This window comes from Pollicipes pollicipes, unplaced genomic scaffold (assembly GCF_011947565.3).
Source record: "Pollicipes pollicipes isolate AB1234 unplaced genomic scaffold, Ppol_2.1 Scaffold_4881;HRSCAF=5763_pilon_pilon_pilon, whole genome shotgun sequence".
In the NCBI taxonomy this organism is placed as follows: domain Eukaryota; kingdom Metazoa; phylum Arthropoda; class Thecostraca; order Pollicipedomorpha; family Pollicipedidae; genus Pollicipes; species Pollicipes pollicipes.
In genome coordinates, this window is record NW_023596576.1 from 23,437,127 (window position 1) to 23,458,105 (window position 20,979).

The 20,979-nt window shown below is 55.0% G+C and overlaps 2 protein-coding genes across 11 annotated transcripts in view; one reads left to right on the forward strand and one right to left on the reverse strand.

The window, feature by feature from the left end:
* Window positions 1–20,979, reverse strand: part of LOC119099786 (cilia- and flagella-associated protein 298) — a 69,092-nt gene that overhangs the window by 17,839 nt on the left and 30,274 nt on the right. For 2 of the 7 annotated variants that reach the window (XM_037222863.1, XM_037222864.1), the window contains exons 1-5: window positions 18,585–18,723; window positions 16,982–17,217; window positions 16,481–16,651; window positions 16,065–16,188; window positions 15,385–15,476 (exon numbers count right to left, since the gene is read on the reverse strand). The exons of 4 other annotated variants lie outside the window; for them this stretch is intronic. In XM_037222863.1, coding sequence (XP_037078758.1) covers window positions 15,385–15,476; window positions 16,065–16,188; window positions 16,481–16,651; window positions 16,982–17,217; window positions 18,585–18,723 — 762 coding nt within the window. Of the gene's footprint in view, window positions 1–4,051; window positions 4,125–15,384; window positions 15,477–16,064; window positions 16,189–16,480; window positions 16,652–16,981; window positions 17,218–18,584; window positions 18,724–20,979 lie in introns of those variants that run through there. One more of the 7 variants, XM_037222858.1, reaches the window with a different exon arrangement.
* Window positions 4,203–15,155, forward strand: LOC119099787 (protein tipE). Of its 4 annotated transcripts, none has more exons than XM_037222867.1 (3): window positions 4,203–4,244; window positions 12,586–13,603; window positions 13,865–15,155. In XM_037222867.1, the coding sequence occupies exons 2-3, from the start codon at window positions 12,915–12,917 to the stop codon at window positions 13,926–13,928; spliced, it is 753 nt and encodes a 250-aa protein (XP_037078762.1). In that variant the 5' UTR covers window positions 4,203–4,244; window positions 12,586–12,914; the 3' UTR covers window positions 13,929–15,155. The 4 variants fall into 4 exon arrangements, with proteins under 4 accessions (XP_037078762.1, XP_037078760.1, XP_037078763.1 ...); XM_037222865.1 differs by lacking the exon at window positions 4,203–4,244 and adding an exon at window positions 10,951–11,010; XM_037222868.1 differs by lacking the exon at window positions 4,203–4,244 and adding an exon at window positions 10,953–10,974.

The window sequence follows — 20,979 nt, forward strand, 5'->3', positions numbered from 1 at the left end:
AGGTCCGTGACCACCGGCGCGCGCACTCACGGGGCTCGCGGCCCCGTGAGCTGAAGGTACTGAGTGAGCCGTCACACGCCCACCAAGGTCCGTGACCACCGGCGCGCGCACTCACAAGGCTTGCGGCCCCGTGAGCTGAAGGTACTGAGCGAGCCGTCACACGTCCACCAAGGTCCGTGACCACAGGCGCACGCACTCATGAAGCCCGCGGCCTCGTGGGCTGAAGGTACTGAGCGAGCCGTCACACGCCCACCAAGGTCCGTGACTACCGACGCGCGCACTCACGAGGCTCGCGATCCCGTGAGCTGAAGGTACTGAGCGAGCCGTCACACGCCCACCAAGGTCCGTGACCACCGGCGCGCACCAGCCACCTTGTGCCCTTCCCGGTCTACTCATAAGCCCGATCTGCCAGCATATGACCCTTCACTATTATCCACTGCAATCAACCATCCCCCATTAGGATACCACCATTATTTATCCGTACCAGTGACGCGACACTATTCCTCGTCGTCTTCCACTCAGCATTTGTTGGCACACCACACATTTATACCTGCCTAAGCGGCTCCACGCCCACGGTATTACAACCATAAGCCCGTTCTCTTCGGGCACGTCACCGTTTGTGCTGGCAAACACTCCCATCAGGGTTCAGGGGTCACACGCGACCTGCTTTACATGAGTGCCCACCATTAGTTATTCCTCGCTCGGACCGCCTGTCCTTCCAGAGCTCCCCTCAGGGCACCGCGCAATCACAGGCTTCGACTTATCATGGCCACGAGGGGCTCGGACCACGTGCTACCAACAAACACCGATGGCATTGTCCAATAAAACCATGCTAATTGCAACGTTGTCGTGTCTAACGATTCAGTGTCATTAGTGCCTATCGATAGTGGAAGAAATTACTTTTCTGTGACTTGCGTATGTCACGCGCGCGGCTTTTCCGTGTCATTCATCGCTAGGATCACCTGTCCTTACAGAGCTCCCCCCAGGGCACCGCGCAATCACGGGCTTCGACTTATCATAGCCTACCATGTTAATTGCAACGTTGTCGTGTTTAACGATTCAGTGGGATTAGTGCCTATCGATAGTGGAAGAAATTACTTTTCTGTGTCTTGCGTGTGCCATGCGCGCGGCTTCTTTGTTGGGATCTTCAGCGTTGTTAATTCAGTCCAAACTGTGGCCCTTCCACAGGCATTTACACCCCAACCTGTTTTGCCAGCTCCGGGCCCTGGCTAAAGGGAAAATTTGGACTCCCCCTACCCATAGGGCCCAATTTTTCGTTTTCACTATAGATTAGCTCCTGACAGAAAGCTAAAATCGGCATGATGCGCTTTCACCGAGCTCTGCCCCTCACCACCCGCCCGACCCTCTCCTGTTAAGAAAAGTCTGGCCGTGCCCCTGCTACCGACGTTTGCGCACCTCCTCCATCATTATCTGGTCAGAGGTTCTGCAATGGTGTAATCGGTGCAATGACACCAGTTCGATGAAACGACGACACAACGAAGCATGGGCAGCTTTGAGCTGGCGAAGTTGCGAACTTGCTCCCAGTTCCGCGCGCTATCCAGCAGCTCTCGCGAGAGGCCCTCCGCAGACCCTGATCACGGAAAGGCGCAGATGACCGTCACAACAGCGCAGTGCCCGACTTCACAAAATAAACTTACGTCGGTAGTGACAACCTGATATTCTGGATCCCTATGACAGAATCGCATATATATATATATATATATATATATATATATATATATATATATATATGTATGTATACATACTAAAACCTGAAATCAAACGATGGCAATCTTTCTCGTTCCGACAAATTTCTTGGTGGAGCAGACCCAAGGCAGTACGATGTCATACACCATCGTACTGGACGGAACGAACCCATAGTACGCGTGTGAGTGGAACTGCTAATGGACGTAATAACATGTTGCCTAATCATCGCTAAACATATTTGTTTTTAGATTGCCAAACGAATCGAGAGGGTGAGCGATACTGACAAGGTGAGCGAGAGCCAAAAGTGAGCTGCGGTAACCAGCGATGCGTGCTAATAATTTGCGTATTTGTGAAACATGGTGTCCAGGGAATGCGAGGGGAACGCCACACTAGTCGTGAAAGTTTACCATCAGCCATATGGCAATGTATGGAATTAACTGACTTAAAGCTGACGTATCTGCGCTCATATTGCTTTGCAGCGCTTCTAGGGATCGTTGAACTCTGGTCGAAGCACGAAAAGGCCTATTCGTCGGGTTTGCATTGTTGGGGGCGAGTGGCCATTACACAGCCAGGCGCATGAGTCGTCATTCAGGCCGTCAACGAGCGGCGGCCACTATCGGCAGCACAGTCAGCCGCGGGTGCTCGCTGTACACGCTCCTACAGCGTAGCCCGCGTTTCGAGAGCCCATTCGGACGGAAACACCAGTCGAAAATGAGATTATCGGCCAATCAGAAGCCATTTGGAAACTATCCCCCATGAAAGGAGAGCGGCTCAGACGGGGTGGAGGCGTCGCCGCGACTCGAACGCCACGGAGGAAGAACAAGGTGTGGGGGGGGGGGGGAGAGGAGGGGGCAGGACCTGCTGAAGGAAGCGAAATCGTGGATCTGGGAGGCCAAGCCACTAGTATACTTGGACCGTTCCCGACGGAAGGGGGGGGGGGGACACAAGGCACCAGGGCGTCCAGGGCGCCCTCGTTGCCTCATCCCTCACTCACGATGCCCATGAGACGGAGTTCGGCCAAGTATGATCTGTTCACGACCGTTCACGAACGGCCTCCAGTCTTGGGCCACAAACGGCCTTGGCTGCGCCGCATCACGACGCGTGAGAGCGCGTGGAGCCCGTGGGCGCTGGCCGTTCATCCGCCGGTAAGAGACTGTTCCGCAGCACAGAGAAGCGATGCGCCACAGCATCCGGCGAAACATCGCCCACAAACGTTCCAACGCGCACATATCTGCGAATTTTGGACGTTTCTGGAGCTCTGAAAACGGGGCAAGTTCGCGCGCACAGCCTCGGGCCCAGCCCACCTCCTATGCCCATGAACCTTCCAGCAGCCGATCCGATAACCATTGACGAGTTCCAGGCGACAGGGTATTTCCTGTACTCTGACTATCCGAAACTCCAGGGCCAACAGCGGGAATACAAGCGGGAATAGTCCTTCCCGATCTCTGTGCCAACCCTATCGCACACCGGCCACCCTAAGTACACTGCTGCTGCTCCGTCCACTGCTCGGGCAGCCGAACCAACGACAGGGGCGGCCACACCAGCGGCAACTCCCTCAGTTAACGTCGTCGCGGTTCTCCCGAGCCTTCGAGAGCCCGATCGGGCCTCACATCGATCAGTCCGACGGAGGAATCTGGTCCCGAGAGCCCAGTCGAGTGCCAGTGAGGTGCTGACAAAACGGCCCTGGCTGGTATCGGCACACGGCGAGAAGCAGCCCCGCCATACTCAGCATATTCAGAGCAGTTCCAGTGCGCAGTTCCTCATGGGTGCCGACCGCGGTGCGGTGGCGCACCACGCCCGGCACATTGACCACGTGATACCGCCGGACGGGAGCTAATGCCGCAGTCTCAGCGATGTTAGACCCTTCCGTCTGCTATCCGAGGTGTGTTGTGATATTCGCCACGAGAACAAATCTCGTTCAACAGAATGTGGATGGAAGATGCACCAAACCTCGGGCTCCACCAGGTAACAAAAACAAAGTCCACAGACAACGAATGTGGAGGGCAGCGAATGCTGCGACGTTGCTTTTGCACGAATCCAGTCATCGCCAAAGCATTCATGTGTGAGCCAAACCATCGCAAAACGGAGCATTCCCCAGCGGCCAGTGGTCTATCGGGCAGCCGCACCCTCCCCCGAGTGTGGGGTGCCCACAGATGGGAGTCACAACAAACAGAACCTGGAGGGGGCTGGGGGCGGGGCAGCCGGCGGAACGCAGCTGAGCCGGGGAGGGGTCGCCGACGGAGCACCGAGCCGACCCAAATGGCGGGGATGACGCCGTCTGTGGGGTCGCCTCCGCACGCGGTCGGCGACCGTGCCGGTCGGCGCCGGACCGTCGCACACTCACCTGGCGTCCGTAGGGCTCGGCCATATTGAATAGCCGGGCCGGCGAAGGCGGTGGCAGCGGCGGGGCGGCGCCGGCGGCGGCGCCGGGCGGCGCGCGCCTGCCATCGATCGCGACCGGCGGCCGGCGCCAGTCCGGGCCCCGCCGCCGCCGCGCGGCCACCTGCCCCGACCTGACCTGACCCGGGCAGCCGCAGGTACGCCCGCACCCGCCGCACGCCGCCCCGCCTCGGTCACGGGCGTGGCCGTCGGCCGGATGTCACCGGCCGTCACGGCCGTCACCGCACCGTGCCGGCCCACATCTGGTGTCTGACCGCGCTGCACCTGCAGCGCACGCGCTCATCCGATTGATTGCACGCACCGGCCGGCATTTGCCAATGGCTGGCATCAACCGGCCCCGACCGTCTGTTTGTGGCGTCACACTCTCAGTCACTGCCACTCTTCGCGAGGACTGCTCCTCGCTTCACCATACCAGCTTGTGCCCACCATGTTAAGATCAGCTGCACCATGACAGACACAAGGGTGATGCACTGTGTGCTGCCTGCAAGGCTCGCAATCCGCGCTACTTTCGAGTGCGCACCCTCCACTGTAAAAATGAATCCCATGGCGTGGTGTACTCCCCCTTCTCCCGCCCCCGCACCACCACCATGCGATCGCATAGGTACCTGGGATCGCTCCAAGCACAGCCCTCTCGATCTCGATCTCCACCCCACGCCAACACCTGGGTTATGGTGGTGTCTAGACGGAAGTGGCCGGGCCGCTCGTGCGGCGGGATGATCAGACGGCCACGGGCTGCGTGACATTGAGAGCAAGAAAACACCGAAAGGCTGGCTCGAAGATGACAGGAAGACCAAGGTTAATCGAGACAGGCTGATGACCCCCTGCACGGCACCAAGAGGACACGATCAGCCCTGGTGAGATGGGTACCGTCTACACGACATCGAGAGGACGACCAAGACAGATCTATACTGGATGGTTACCGTCTGCGCGACATGCAGAAGGCTGCGAACTGCCTAAGTGAGAGGGACGTCGTCTGCACAACATCGAGAGCTGAACTGAGATTGGCCAAGGCGGGATGATCACCGACTGCACGCCGCCCAGAGAACAGAGGGCAGAGAACCGAGATCAGTCCAGACCGGATGGCGGCAGTTACTGTATATATGGTATCGAGAGGACACAGCTGATCCAAGCCCCGACGACGCCCAAGGTATAGGCGAAGGCGAGACGCACCGGGACAGCCCCGGTCAAGGCGACGGCGAGATGAGCCAGGGCTTTCAATGTGCTGTCAGATGAGCCCATCGACTGTCAGGTCAATTTGTGACACGAAAACTTCTTCAGTCACACACGAAAGAGGCAGGAGTATTTCTTGACATCTAGGCGGAGCCTTGATTCGACAACAATGTGGTTCAAGGAGTGTAAAGGATGGCATGTCTACAGGCTCAACATCTCTACATTCCTTCGCAACTACAAGCTCAGCATCAGGGTTCTTTTGATTGTCGTGTGTTAATTCAGGCGCGTAGTGGTTGAGACAAAGTGATTATTTGGATGCTGCGGTTAGATGGTCGCACGTTATCATGGATCATAATGGGCGCTGCATGACGCGTTGGTCCTTAACAAGCTGCAGGATAAGGCAAAGACAGTTCGTAAACCATTAACCTACGAGCTACATCTCCGTGTCAAAATCTGGCTATCTTAATTATACTTGGTCATATCAAAATGACGTGCTCCGCGCTATCGTAGGTACCAAATTTTGAGGACTCAGTCGTCTCCCTCGCGTTGCCCAGCATGCAGTGACCTCACTGTGGCAATGCCTTAAGTCAAGTTGCACCAGGTCAACAGAGGTCAATCCATGCTTCTTCGGCATAGTGCTAGGCTATCCTAGGTCGATCATGTTCTTCGCCATATGCATAATGCAGCAGTGAAACATGATGCCATGGATGTTTTCACGTGATCTGGAGTGATTGTACTTATATTGTTCTTAATATATATCACACATAAAGCACTAGAGGCGTGCTAACGCTACACCTAGTTTACGAAGCCAGTTTGGGTCAACTTTGTCATAGGCTAGGCATTTGCGAATGGGTTGGCACACCAGTGCATTGCTTTGACTACTACCTGGGAATACTCATGTTCGCATGCATATCTACATATACTTTTCACGTACAACTTATACGTAATCGTAAATTGATCGAAATGTTTTGACCACCCCTGACCCAAGACACCAGCGGTGACGTTCGAGGCAGTAGGATGCCCAATGCTCTGATTGTGAGGCCCAGAGCCCGGGCTATCAATTTCACTCTGAATAGGCCAAATCGACGGACTGGTCCCAGAAAGACGGAGGGGTGAGGGAGGGGGGCACAGCAAGTCCCCTAGTACCTCGCAGCTGTCGCAGCACCTCGGTCAACGCCGGGCTCAGTAGACTCGTCTGCTCCGATTTTCGGCCGCTGACCAGTACCCGCACACGAAGAGGGCCGGATAGACATTACATGCTACAGAATCGGCCGGTGGTGACAGAGGTGGCTGCTTCGCGGTCTGCCGTAAGGGGGCGGGGGGCCTTGTTAAGGCTATCCAACAGTTTGTTTTTAATGATGAGGACCTCGTGAAGGGTGGGCTGGGCTAAGGCTCATCGAAAAACGTGCACAACGGTGTCAGCGATTGCGTGTTGCCAGTTTGCCGAGTGAACAATCTGCATGTTAAGATACATATCCTGGGCGCCGTAGGACGGAGCCAAGTCGTTTACATATCGGGAGACAACGGTGGAAGTTTCGACAGCCGTAGGTTGCTTAGCATGCTGCCATGCTTACAGGGCACACCATGCGCAATCTGCACGACGTTGTCGTGCTCTAACGGCACATGCTTATTGGAAGAGGGTGTTTTCACCATAGAATGACAATATGCGCCACATACGCGCAGATCAAAACATGGATTATTCGCATTGCACTCATGAAAAGCCTTATTTGGCAGCTGATTTTTGTCTGGCACCTGCATACCGAGCTGTCGCTGTTTACTGGGCCTGGCACCTGCAATGCTGTAATTATGCAGAATGTTACCGGATATCCAGCTTAACCTTGAATTTAATAATTACGATATACGGTGCCTGAATTGCTGTATTCCGCACCTCTCTCATTTTCTGACACCTTACTTCGATTGTACCAGAAAACTTGACTTCGATCTTACCAGAAACATCAAAATAGTGGCGTTCCCAGGGATGGTGCCACGTCGTCACATAGGTGTTAGAACAGCATTTTGGTGCTAAACAGCCATCTGGTGCCCGCAACAACTTTTGTGGGACCACGTGAAATGGATGTCCGATCTAAAATATGCAGTCGCTACGCAATGAGCGAGATCCGGGGCCTGGTTGACCAGACTATTTTAAACAAACGCCGGGCATAAACACCAAAACCTGCTTGTTGAGGGATGAAAAACTCCTAGCATGCCGTACCACGAGCGTCGTTAGGCGGTCAGGGCATGTCCATCGGCGCAGACAAACTTCGACAGGGCTCTCTCGCCCGCTCACGCAGACCAGGCGTCACGATGGCCCCCTCCCCAGCAGCTGCCGCCGGGGATTACGCAGGTGGTCGGACCGAGCCGGGCGGCCCCGGCGGCCCGACGGCGGCAGCCCGAGCGCGTATGTCAACGAGCCGGCCAATCACGGGCCGTGATTTACGGGCCGCCTTTACGGCGCGCGTTCGTCCATCGATATACCCGGTGCATTTGATGCCATAGAACTGCCGGTTGTTGAAAAGGCGCCTGAAAAGTCATCGAGCTTTATTGATTAATCAATATTGATGCTCGTGTTATTGGCGGTAATATTTGAGTTTAATTGTTTACCATAATTGACTTTTTTACAACAGATTGAATTTTAAATAATCCTGATTTTTCGATCTTCGCTATCACTAACTTTTGTGAGGTGAGCGAGCCTAGTGGCATAAACGCAGCGGACACCGGAGACCGCACGATAAGCTGATTGACGTTCCGGGCGTCAGAATGCATACCAGCGTCCGATAAAGAGCGCTTCGTAAATCGCCGCTGTTCGTTACTTCGCTTGGCATCACGACTGGACGATTTGATGTGGCATACCGGGAAGTTTGGGTGGGAGTGCCGCCATCAATCGGCCCCTAGCAGCAGCGCGCCAACCGTTTCAGGTTGGTCCTTGGGGCTTCATACCGCACTCAACAGCTGAGGCTACATGGCGTCGCCTGCCTCTCACCCTGGCAACAAGGGCGCGCACCGCGGGGAATCGAACCCCGAACCTCTGGCTTGCCGGGTACCCAGTAAGGCCACCGAAGGGCCATCCACAAATTACCTCACGCATGGAGCGGGATGGAGCGCGGCGATGAAACGCACCGGAAGCGTAACATACGAATAATGTGAGGCTTTCGGCCGCAAAACGTTACGATTAAGTGTGGCTGTGTATCTTACTAAAATATTGAAGACAAATCCACGCCTTAAAGCCGGACGCTGTTTGTTTTCTTTCGTGTCAGGGAACGCGTCCGTTAAGTTTTCACATCTGGTCAAATAACGGACCGAAGCGACGCTGCTTTTTGGCGCCGTTACCCTCAACACAGACTCAACAGGGGAGGGAAGGGGGATGCAAAGTGTAACCAGCGCGTAACCAGAAGGATTGAAAGCGGCCGCAAATGCGTAACGCGATGAATGCACGGCCGCTAAGCTTTCGGTACTCCGTTTGCATCGCCCCAGGATGACCACTTCTGGTCAAATATCCCGTCCGCAACATATCTGTCGCAAGATACGTATGGGATTCCATACAAGTCCCCTTCGCCCACGGCTGGCGGGCTCAACTGCCGCCGAGTTATGCAGCGTGAAGACAGCATGAGCCTTCGCAAAACTGACACCCGGCGGGATCCAACTACAAACAGGCGCTGCCACATTCGACAATGTCCTTCAAGCTGAAAATTGACATATTCACTGCTCTGAGGCAAATTGTCGAAGTCCCAGCCCATGAAGGTCACGCAATAATAAAATGTGTTGCTAATCAAATAGTGACAACAGCAGCGAATCGATATCACCAGGCTGGAAGCTAAGAATAGGAAGGAAGACAGACGACAGTGAGCGCTTCCGGAAAGACACTCCCTTGAAAGTAAGTCCCGTCATTGAAAACCGCTCAAACAGGGCACATGGCTCTGCGATGTCATAAGCACAGCCCAGCGCCACGCGTGGCAGTTTTACCCAAGGAGGGCCTCGACACACCTGACCTCCGACCAAAGCACCAATCTCGGCCTGACCCTGAAGCGCCACAGACGACAGAAACAAAGACGTCATCGACGAGCTCCTGCCGGGACAGCCGAGCAAACGGTCGATGGTTTCGAAGGCGGCCGCCGGACGCCGCGGCGCCACCGTCGCCATGACAACGGCCGCCCAAGCGGACCGCGACCCGATCAATGCCGGGCGACGGGCGGCGCCGACCGCCGGCCGGTGACGAGGCGCCAGTGACCCGCGACCGCGCCGGTGACGAGCCGCACCAGTGACGCGGTGACCGTGCCAGCGACAGGCCACCGGTGACGGAAGCAGCGAGCGGCGCTAGTGACGGCGCCCGGGACGCACTGTCGGTAGCCGCTGCCGCGCGATGGGGAAGAAGAAGCACGAGCCGCCGCCGCCCACCGGCGGCTTGGACCAGAATGGCCTGGAGAAGCGGCTGTGCAACTGTATCTGCCTGTGCCAGCTGGTGTCCATCCTGTCGGGGGTGGCGCTGCTCTACCTGAGCGTCATCGTCGTGTCGCCCAGCAAGCAGACGCTGGACGCCGAGTTCGAGTCGACGCCAGTCGTCTGCACTACGCTGGAAAACATGCGGAACAGCACCAACTGCTCGGTGCTGTCGTGCGGTGAGTGGTGCATATCGAAGGGCGGCTCCACCTGCGCCATCATCCACGCCAAGGTGCGGCGGGAGGGCAGCGCGGTGTCATTTCGGGACTGTGACCCGGTGCGTGCCACATTCTGCTCGGCACAAGAGTACAACCAAACGCAGCAGTTCATCTGCTCGGAAGGCGAGGACAAGACGGGCCAGTGCGACGCGCTAGACCGCTTCATGGATTGCAAGCCGATCAAGAACAAGGCTGATGACATCAAGACGGAGATGACGTCACTCTGCCGCAACATCACCGCCATCCGCGACTGCAGGGGCACCAAGCCGGACGGTACGCAGGAAAAGGAAATCCACGTCTGCACGCGATACACGTGCAACGCGCTGAACGGAATCTACGAGTGCTCCACCGGCAACTGCAAGAAGCTGGAAAACCCCACGTGCGTGGACCGCTGCTCCAACCTGGACATGGGCAACATGGCCGTGGTGACGCCCGATCTCTTCCACTGGGGCCGCTGCCGCTCCGCCTTCTCCAACGGCACGCGCATCTGGACCGACCAACAAAAGCCGCTCTCCATGTACTGCACGCGCATCCGCAACGTCTCTGCCACCGAGATGGAGGCGGAGGACTGTCTGAACGGCACACTCATGGACGCGCCCAGCTTCCGCCAGATCACCAACTACAAGCAGATGCTGGGCGTGCTAGAGCGCAACGAGGAGCCGCTATTCGAAGACCAGTCGTTCCTGCCCAGCGAGAAGACGGTGGAGATCTTCAACCGCACCAAGGTCATGATCAACGTGCTGGGCTGCGTCAACACGCTGCGCAAGGAGTGCACTACCTGGCTGGCGCATAAGGGCAGGGACGGCTCCGAGGGCATGCATCCGGCCGTCTACCCGTGCTTCATCACGCCGCACGCCACCAACTACGTGATCACGGATTACGACCGCCAGGCGACCGTGAGCCAGCTGGTGATGGCCTCGGCCGTGCCCAGCTGCCTCCTCCTGTTCTCCTGCTTCTGCCTCTGCCTGTGCGGCAAGACGGTCGGCGTCAACGAGTTCGGTCTGTTTTTCTGTAAGCCGTTGTCACAAGCAAGATGGCGACGGAGGTAAAGAGCCGGCGAAGCTACGCGCGCCGTGACCAAGTACAGTACCCTCATGTCTCGGCCAGCACGGGTCTGCTCCGACCCTACCGGGTCCCTGCCTCTCTTCTGTCTCTCTATCTCTGCCTCTCTATCTCACGCGCACCGCCTGGCAAGGTCACAGCCCGTACCGTCCACTGACGGCGGGCTCGCGCATCGACCGGCGCCGTCCGGCCGCCAGAGCTGCCCCCGACTCCGGGACGGCACCGGCCGCCCTCCAGCGGCCCGCCCCGCACGGCGCCCGCCCGCCCTGGCGAGCCATGAGCGTGGCTGGCACTTGGCACGGCTTCTGCCTGAGTTTGGTCCCGCGCTTTGACCCGATGCACTTCCTTCATAACGTTCAGAGCTCACTGTAAGGGCCGTTTGCTCAGAAATGAGGCGGTTGCATTCAAGATGCATAGCAACGCCGGTTTGGACGACTGCCGCACTTAATGCCTGATAACTTGTTGATGATCTTTGTTTTAACCTTTTTAGTGAAAAAGCAGTCACGACATTCCATATATGGTACAAATGTTGGCAGCATTCAGCATAAGCGCTTGCTTTAAAAACGGATTACCCCGCAATGTTTTGTCCACTCACGCAAACTTGTTTATTAAACCGTAATTTGCTGCAGCTACGGCGACCACGAAATTGTAACGTACGGAATGTTGCCTCAGTACCAAAAGGCAAGATATAGCTCAGCCGTGATGACGTACGATAACATATTACAGCAAAGTTCATTTAATGTAGAAGAGTTAAAGCATTCCTGCAAATTCACTGCATCCAGAAGCTTTCATTTTCGATAAACCACACCGCAATAATTCGTTTCCGAATCACGGACAATGCACATATCATCATCAACCTATCGCCTAATCTTTATTATCATAAATATTAAGCACATCTGCGGCATGGACACATGCAATGAGCCTAAATGCAACACCACATTCACTACATGGGTAAGAATTTCGCACCACCCATGCAGCGTGTCTTGCAGCATCAACGATGCAATTACTACGTTCCATAACTATGCATCGCTGCAAACACTGCTGGCATAATGAATGGTTGCATACCAACTAATGGCGCCTTAAAATTTCAGCCTTTGATCGCAGCACGGGTCGCCGGCGAAGCTTCGTCGCTTCACAGCCGGCACAACTCGAATTGTCTCGGAGCCAGGCGCGCCTGTTACCGAGCGGCGATTTGTACAACCGCATCAACCCATGAAGAATCCTCGCTTCGAGAGCCTCTAACGCAACCCAGCCTCTTTCAGACCACCGAGCTGGACAGCCTCTGACACGGCGCAGCCAGTTGCAGGGAAGCCTAACTTTTACAGCTCCTGACACGCAACGATGCATTTCAGAGAAAATTGACATAGCATGATGTTGAAGTGAATTTCCACTTCCCTGGCTGGCTTATGACACAGCAGTTTGTTGCAGAGCACAGCTTGGACGTTTCTGCCTGGTAGTTTGTTCTACAGAGGTCCGGCACTAGAACAAAAATTATGCGGCGGGCAAGCCAGACATAGCCTGCTTCCGACATGTCTCTATCTCTGGCAGGCGGCTCAACTTGGAGCAGTCTCTGACACGGCGCGGTCTGTTGCAGAGAAGCCCAATCTGGACAGCCTCTGACACAGCGCCCGGCGACCATACAGAAGTGCCAGCCCCGGGGAAGAGTCCGCCAACCTGCTCAGCCTGGAGGACGAGTGACGTCATCGCCTCTGTCCGCCTCGCCCGCTCGCTTTCCTCGCCGCTCCTCCCCGAGCCGACTTTTGCCTGTCGTGCGCCGCGCTCGCCTGTCTGCCGCGGGCGCCTGGTCTCGTCCCTGCCCCTCCCACTCGCTTCCGTTCTGCGTACGCGCCTGCTGGGCGGTCCCGCGGCTCCGCGCATGTCTCGGCGTCACGTCTAGTGTGCGCCTCGCCGCCCGCTGCCACCATGCCCAAGAAGAAGCCGCACCCGCTGGCGCGCCTGCGCTACTACGTCACGCTCGTTATGAGCGTGGTGGCCATCTTCTCGTTCTTCGCGCTGCTGTTTCTGGTACCGTTCGTGTTCGACCCGGCCATCTCGACGCTTTCGGCCGACTTTCCGGAGGAGCCGGCGGCCTGCAAGCTGAGCCAGGTGCGCGTGGGTGAGCAGCTCTCGGCCTGCAACTGGACGTCCTGCAGCGAGGGCTGCACCGCCCCGCTCACCTACTGCGTCCAGCTGTGGACGAGCGTCTCCAGCGTGCCGTACCGCCAGTTTGTCGCCGACCCGGAAGGCTACGGCGAGCAGATATGGGCCGATAGCGAAGCCCCGCTGCGCATCAACATCCAGGGCTGCGGCTACCCACCACAGCTCAACTGCACCGAGTTCTTCCGCAGCGTGCTCGGTGTGAAGAAAGTCAGCGCCGAGACGGTCAACGACACCAAGCTCCGGCTAGGCCCATTCCCCTGCTATCCGAGCGGCCAGCAGCAGGACCTGGTCATATTCCAGTACGACCACGGGCAGGTGATGTACGCGCTGGTGATGGCGGCCGTGGTGCCGTCGCTTGCGCTGCTCATCTCCATCGGCACGCTCCTGTACTGCCACTGCGACTGCTGCAAGCGCTCCTGCCCGCAATTGCCCATACCCGGCGAGGACGACAAGTGAGTGGCGTCTGCCGCCCCGGCGCACGCCGCCGCCCGCTCCCGTCAGTCGTGTCTAGCTTCGATTGCTCAGCGCTCGGTGCTCATGCCGACAGCATGTAACTTAAAACAGCACCCGACCGCGGACGTAACGTGTCAGCACGTACACAACGCATCGAAGTCACTGCGGTCGGTAGTTGACACCGCGCAGTCCTTTATCAGATGTGCTCATTCTTCAGGCAAGTGAGCAGGGCGCGGGACAGACCGCCCACTTCGTTTCAGACTGGCCATGCTGCCGCCGGAAGTGACCGTCTCCATGGCGACCGACATCGACATCAGCAAGTAGGAGCGGGTCGGAGCACTGCGGCGGCCCGGGCAGCACCAGCGGCCGACAGGCTGAGCAGCACCAGCGGCCGACCGGCTGACCAGCACCGGCAGTCGGACGCCTGGGGTCGGATCGGTCTCCTCCGCCGCCCGCAGCGTCCGGAAAACTCGGTCGCGTTCACTGGCAACCTATCTGTGATGCATCTGCACCCCGCCGCGCGACCTTCCTACAGTGCATTTTGTGCCTTAGTTTGCGCGCCCGCGTGCCTCATTTAATGTTCGCGCGGGATGGAGGAGTCCCCGGCAGACAGAGACTAGCCCTTTGAGCGGCGACGGCAGGCAGTACAAAGTCGACACTGGCGCCTCTGGTGGTCGTTGGAGACAACGTATCGTTAGTTTTGCTAGCGCTAGGTTGTTTTAGCATACCGTCGACGGTTTAGAATGCGTTCGACCTTCCGGCATTCGGGGCACGCCCACTATAATTGCGTGCACCGACTGGTCACGACTAACGCTGTTTCTGATAGGTCGAAGTTCCGTTTCAGAAGCGAAGCTCGCCTTCAAAGCCGACATCGGCCTCGCAAATAACGCACAGCGCGCACTTCATCGGCCCTTGGCCGGCCCCGTGTGTCACCCTGCTTGTACTCGGTGATACGCGACGTTATCAGGCAGACCTCTGCTTACAGCGCGTGGAGACGTGGATCATTCCAAGAAGCGTGTGCTCTTTCCTGCCCTCACGCCGATGTCACGGACAAAACGGGCCCATAACAGCGCGGAGCAGGCAGGACGCGTACAGTATTAGCGACCAACAGCGTCGGTGACATACAGACACTGTGGTGTGCTGTGAACAGCCCACCGGTGGTAGTAAAATGGAAATCGCACTGCTTTATTTGCACCTAAACTATGTGGATTGTTCATCAGAATATTTAGAAGTTGAACTCATGCATGCCACTGGTATCAGCAGATATATGAGCTGCTGAACCGGAATGCGGTCTTACGGTCAATGGGAGATATGGCACACGTCTTTGTGAACTGTGATACCCGCGCGCAATGTACATAATATTCTGTTTCCTGAAGTTCTCGCACGTACCCGCATGCTCACTAGTCATCTAATGCGCTTTGAACGGGTTTCCTGTGAGCGAAGCCCGTCCTGTTTACGATTCGCTTGTGAACGTCAGTTCGATCATGGCGTAAACTTTTTCATCAAACGTCCGAAGGCAATACGATACCAACAGTACATGAGCTGAAGAGTTCCGCCTGTGTTCTCCTATGAGCGACAAACAACGCAGCACACTCACCCGAGTGTTGAGCCCGGTGTGTGGCGACCGTAGCCGCTGCGCTGCCGCAGACCGACCCCGCCACGAGCACGGCAGCAGCGGACGTCCGGCGGCGGCGACGACCATCCTCCGGCCACCTGAAACGACAGGCCTGACCGCGCCTGACCGGGAGCCCCTGATCCCTGAGCCCAGCAGGCCACTGACCTTGATCTCCTCCTGCCGCCGGTACTCGGCCGCCATCAGCCGCTTCTGCTCCTCCTCGGTCATGAGCGGCTCCCGGCCGGGCGCTCCCTGACCTGTCGGCAGCGCACAGGACCACCACCAGTCCACTACGCACTTCCAGTACAGGCGCGGTCAATAACGGGGGACGCCTGCCCCGTCCCCCGCAATGGTGAGGAAATGATGGTGCAGCTGGATTGCATCTGGCATCAGCATTCTTCGGCAGGCGAAGTATTCCTCGCGTTCACTACCAGCACTTCTAGAACGTGCCTCCAAACTGATCAACAATCGGCATAATAAGCAGCTGCTGCTCGTCCAAAGCAAGGATTAGTTCCTCAAAAATAAGTACTTAAACAGATTCATTAGAAGGACACGAATATAATCATGGCGAGGCCGGGGAGAGCTGACACGGGCACATGAAATGCAGTCTGGTTCAACTACGACTACGAAATAACAAAATAACTCAAGCATTGGGAATGTTTATGTCACCAATAGCAAACAGGTCTGCGCCGCATGACCCCTCGCAGCCCATGCGCCTGAGGCCCAAGAACATCATGAGATCGAAACACATGAGACTGTTCAGCCGGCTGGGTGACATTTTTGCCAACACGAGCGGGCATCAGCCTTTTCATTCGTTGTTGTCACACAGCTGCTCCAATGCCCACCTTTCTTCTGCATTTTGACCACCAGCTTTGTCTTCTCGTTTTTGCCGACGTAATCGGACAGCTTCTTGCCTCGAAGCATTTCCTTGCCGGAGAACCATAGCTGCGCCAGTACCGGGTCCATCACCTGGCGTCCACGGCGGGCCGTCAGGTAAGCGCCGCCACACCGGGGACGACGGCGCTCCCCAAGCCGTCGCATGATGACGTGCGATGATGGTGACATGATGGCATCACGCCATCAGTTGGGCAGCTGGGCGTACGGGCGCCGCCCGTGCTCTGAACTGCACGCTTACAAAGCTGCTGCGCAGATCCGTTTGCGCTCTAATGTAAACGCGCGAATTTGCAAGTGCAACATACCAGCATCATTATGCCACTTCGAGTGCAGCATGAGTCTTGGAGGTGAGTTCAAATGGTCTTACCTGCTGGGAAGCCTGTGTCCCGCTCAGATCTTCCCGATTCTCCACCTCCATGCGGACGGGATCGTAGGGTGGCAGGCCCATGGGGTAGACGATCATGACAGCTCCCTTCAGCAGAGACAGCGCCTCGCCCACCATCCTCTCCGTCAAGCACACGCCGGCCTTCGCCTGGCTCTGGAACGAAGTCAGGGCGTTGGCCACTGTAAGTGTGCCGTTGGGACGGCAGGTAACGGCGTGGAGTGTCAGGTGAACATGTGACAGCAGATGTCACATGAAGTAGGGAAGCAACAAAGGCGGATGCGACTTTGCAAAGAATGCTTTAAAAAGGTTTACTTTGAGCCTTTTAACTGCATGAATACCTGAGCACATAAAGCCGTGCTTAGACAGACTGGCGCCCAGTAAAGACGTTGGGATGAAATGTGACCTACTATTTCCTTCATTGTCATTACCCGTGCAGAGCTAGTCAGCCCCTATCTCACCCGACAGTCCCATCCGGCGCCGTACCTTGCTCACGATGGCTTCGGCCTCGGCCATGGTTTTGCGCAACACCTCACGCATGTTCTCCTTGGGCGCGCGGCCGTTCCGGCGTCCGATCGGGTCGGCGCACGGCTCGTACCCGCCGGAGGGCACGCAGACGTCGGCCTGCGCGTCCGTCAGCTTCAGCTCCTCCACCTGGTCGGGCGTGAGACCGACCATCTCCGGCGGCAGCGCGATGCCATGCTCCCGTAGCTCGGCCAGCTCTGTCGGCAGAGTCGGGCCGGGTGGGGCGGGCCGCGGACACGGCAAGCTCGCAGAGGTGGCGCGATGCACGGAGAAGAGCGAAGCTCTGTGTGTGCTTGTCTGTTGATGCTGCAGGCATAGCTTTTGTAATGATGTGCAGCCCCCCAACGCCCGTGAATGTGGCTTCCTGCACTGTCCCAATCACAAGCAAAAAATGTACACAGTACACCCCATCAAATGCTACAAGTTCTAGCCGAAATTGCGAAAGCTTTTCAGGGCATTCGTGAACAGCATTATTCACATAGAGAACACAGTAGTAATAACCTTATCCCGCGAATACGGCTATATTCCTCAAATCTCGGAAGCCTAAGTGCCCGGGTGGCAATAGATGTCATTATGCAGGTCTGGGTTTTGAGGGGCTTGCACGCAAAAGACGTGGTTTACGAAATCAGGTGCAAACTGTGTGAAAAACATGGGAGAGGCATACTCTATGTCGGGGAGCCCAGGCGCCCCATTCGTTTGACATAATGAACACCTGCGAGACGCTAAAACCAAAAAAGGGAATACTCAGTTTGGTGACCATTTTCTGGCAAAACACACTCAGCCTGAAATCAAGAACGGTATGGACTCTATGCCCCTTTTACGACTCAAAGTCATCTGCAGAGCACAGAACCACCCAGACAGAAATATTAGTGAGTATATTCTTACTAAAAATTAGACGACCAAATCTTAACGTACGGGGCTCATCACGGCCCATTATGCGAACGTGATGTGTCTTTATGCGTGTGTGTGCTGGCTTGAAATTATTTACATGTGTAAGCGATGCCTGGCACGCGATGCGCAATGCTTGTTCAATTGAAATCGCTTGCATGTATAATTGATGCGCGATATGGGATGCCTGCTTACTTCAACTCGCTTGCACATTTGAATGAAGCGCGATGTGTGGTGCCTGTTTCCTTGAATTTGTTTTGCACGTGCACGTATTTTCGCGTATCCTAATTTTTAGATATACATTGTGCCCTGGTAACATCTGGCAATCACTTCTTGCTTAGTCCCCAGAATTTTGGTGTCTTATAAAAGTGTGACTTATTGTTTCAATAACAAGCCTGCCAAATCGAGTAGCATAATCTGCAGGCAACTCTGAATTCACTTCTGCTATTGTTTCAATAAAGGCATGTTGCCAAAATATAAACCAATCTATTTCTCCATTCTCCTAGTTTGTTTTCTCTGAGGAATAATGTTATTGCTACTGTTTTAGTGAAGTTCTAGCCAATATGAACATTCAAAGCCAGCTCAAAAAGTACCTGGTACTGCTTAAACAATATGCTTTTACATGATCAAAACACAGATGCTATTAAAGACATTGAAAGTAAACACTTTTCCTTACCTGCACAAAGCCTTTGCACTTTAAGTCTGCCATTGAAGATTGCAGTAACAACTGGTATTGTTTCATCCAATGTCTCTGATGTGCTTGTCTCATACAAAAATTGTATCTCATCAACATGCTTTATGAGCAGGAGAACCATTTGGGCAGAAACAATCAGGTACTGTTGGCACAGTCAACCAATGTGCCAAGATATTTAAGAGCAAAGAGAGGGGCAATGCAGAATCATTACACTGTAGACACATGAAGTAAAGCAAATCAAAACACAACGGAATACAGGTAACAACACCAATTAACATGGATACCCTAGTCATCTGTGCTCATAATATACCAACCAAAATCAACCTACCTCAAGCTTCAAACAAAATCTGCACTTGAATTTATGAACAAAGCCCCAATGCATGAGTGCATGACCCACAGCACAATTCAATCAAACAAGACATGGAAAAAGCTACTCAAACACAATGTCAAAAGGAGCCTAGTACCTGCCTCCAACAGTGGACTGACTGATTGATAGTGTGGCTGGTTCTCCAAACCTATAAAAATACAACACTAACCTAACTGTGCTGAATGGAATCCATTTAGGTTGAAAAAGAATATTTAGAAGACCATCTGCATCTGTTCAACCCACACCATCCAATGTGTCTACTAAATACTCATTTCTGTTCACTTCAGTAATTTCCCAAGATATATAAAGCAAGGCAGCAATCTGCCTTTCATATTGAAAGGAAAGCATAACAGACATGCTCTTGTCTTTGTTAATGCTCAAACCACAGAGATAAAATAACATGAAGGCTTTTCACTTGCATGAAATTTCCTTTACCATGGACCATGCTAAATTATTTGCTGCATTTTGCAGGGTGTAACATCTGCACATCCATTCCAAATAATGGTAGTGTGTATAAGCACACCATAATGCCTCAGATTGAAATCAATAGTCACTTCAGGCTTTCTATGAAGGTACGCATTTCACAAAAGTGGCAACAGTGTATTCCCCATCATGCATCTGCTTGAGATGCAGAATTGAAGGAATTGTTGTAAACCTCAATAGCGGCACAAAGGCTGTAATTTGTCTCGGCAAAAAACGCTGGGGCACAAATGCATACGCACGAGATTCAAAATAACAAATTAACCTCAACATAAATGCCACTTTTCATAACGGAGGAACACGAAACATTTACCGAGGAAGAACTACCTCCCACCGCGGCCTAACGCAGCACTCATTCGAGCCAACGCACGCCAGCGAATAATACTGGTCTTTGACTAACCTGGCGCCAAGCAAAATGTTGTCATGACGACGGAGGCACGATGGCGCACGATGGCTACTTCTTTGCTGAAGGGATACTGTGGCTGGTTGATGGTGCTTGTTCCATTCACATTTGTCCATAACCAAGGGCCAAAACTGTTTGAAGGATGCATAAAACGGGAAAATGCTCCATTCGTCGGAAAAACGGCCCATGATGCGTCAAGGCCTGTTAGACGGGGCGGAAGACGAGGTGGAGGAGGAAGGACTGACCATGAACCCATACCGCAAAACCAAGAATCCGTGTATTTTTAGGCTCGGTTTTCGTGTAGCTGGGAGAATTCGAAACCTGCCCGGACTCCGCGGGGTACACCACTGCGTGTACGCCATTGGGGCTTTTACGATGCACTCAGCTGCTGAGGCTATATGGGGCCGCCTGCCTCCCACTACGGCAGGAAGGGCGAGCATTTCGGCGGATGGAACCCTGCACCTCTGGTTTTCCGGACGTGTGGCGTGGTGGTTAACGCAGGTGCGTTAACCACTACACTATCGACACCCATATACGTCACTTCATTTTGGAGACCGGGAGTTCTGACCTACGGCGAGTCATCATCCCTACGCGGCAGAACCGGAGCAACAACAGGGCTGGGGCACTGGTGCAGGGATTGCGTGGACAGCACGATCGTAGCCAGAGGCATAGTTCCACAAAACGAGTGGGGGAGGGGTTGAACAGTGAAAAATGACCCAACCTTCCCCCAAAATATGCCACCAAACAGGTTTCTCTCAAGATCTGGGCAACTCTCCGCAAGTTGGAGCCCAAATTGGCGAGAGGGGCGGGGGAGGGGTGAGGCCTCCTCTCTCAACTGAAAAGAAACCACCCCTTGACGGTGACGGTATATATAGCCATGCGACCACCGAGGCAACACGGCCCTTATTACAGCCTCTTTCCGCACGTGCGACGCTCCTGAACCTGACCCTGTGATACACGCCTGGCCATTCCTGAGGGCCCGTTGGAAGCACAAGGGAATTTGGACGGCGTTCGCTGCTTGACCGATGTCAAGCTAATGCGCTTACGATGCATGGATGCATGCGCATCTTCATCAGGATGAAGACGTGCCTGCGTCGTCAATCCTGACTGAACACACTGAACGCATT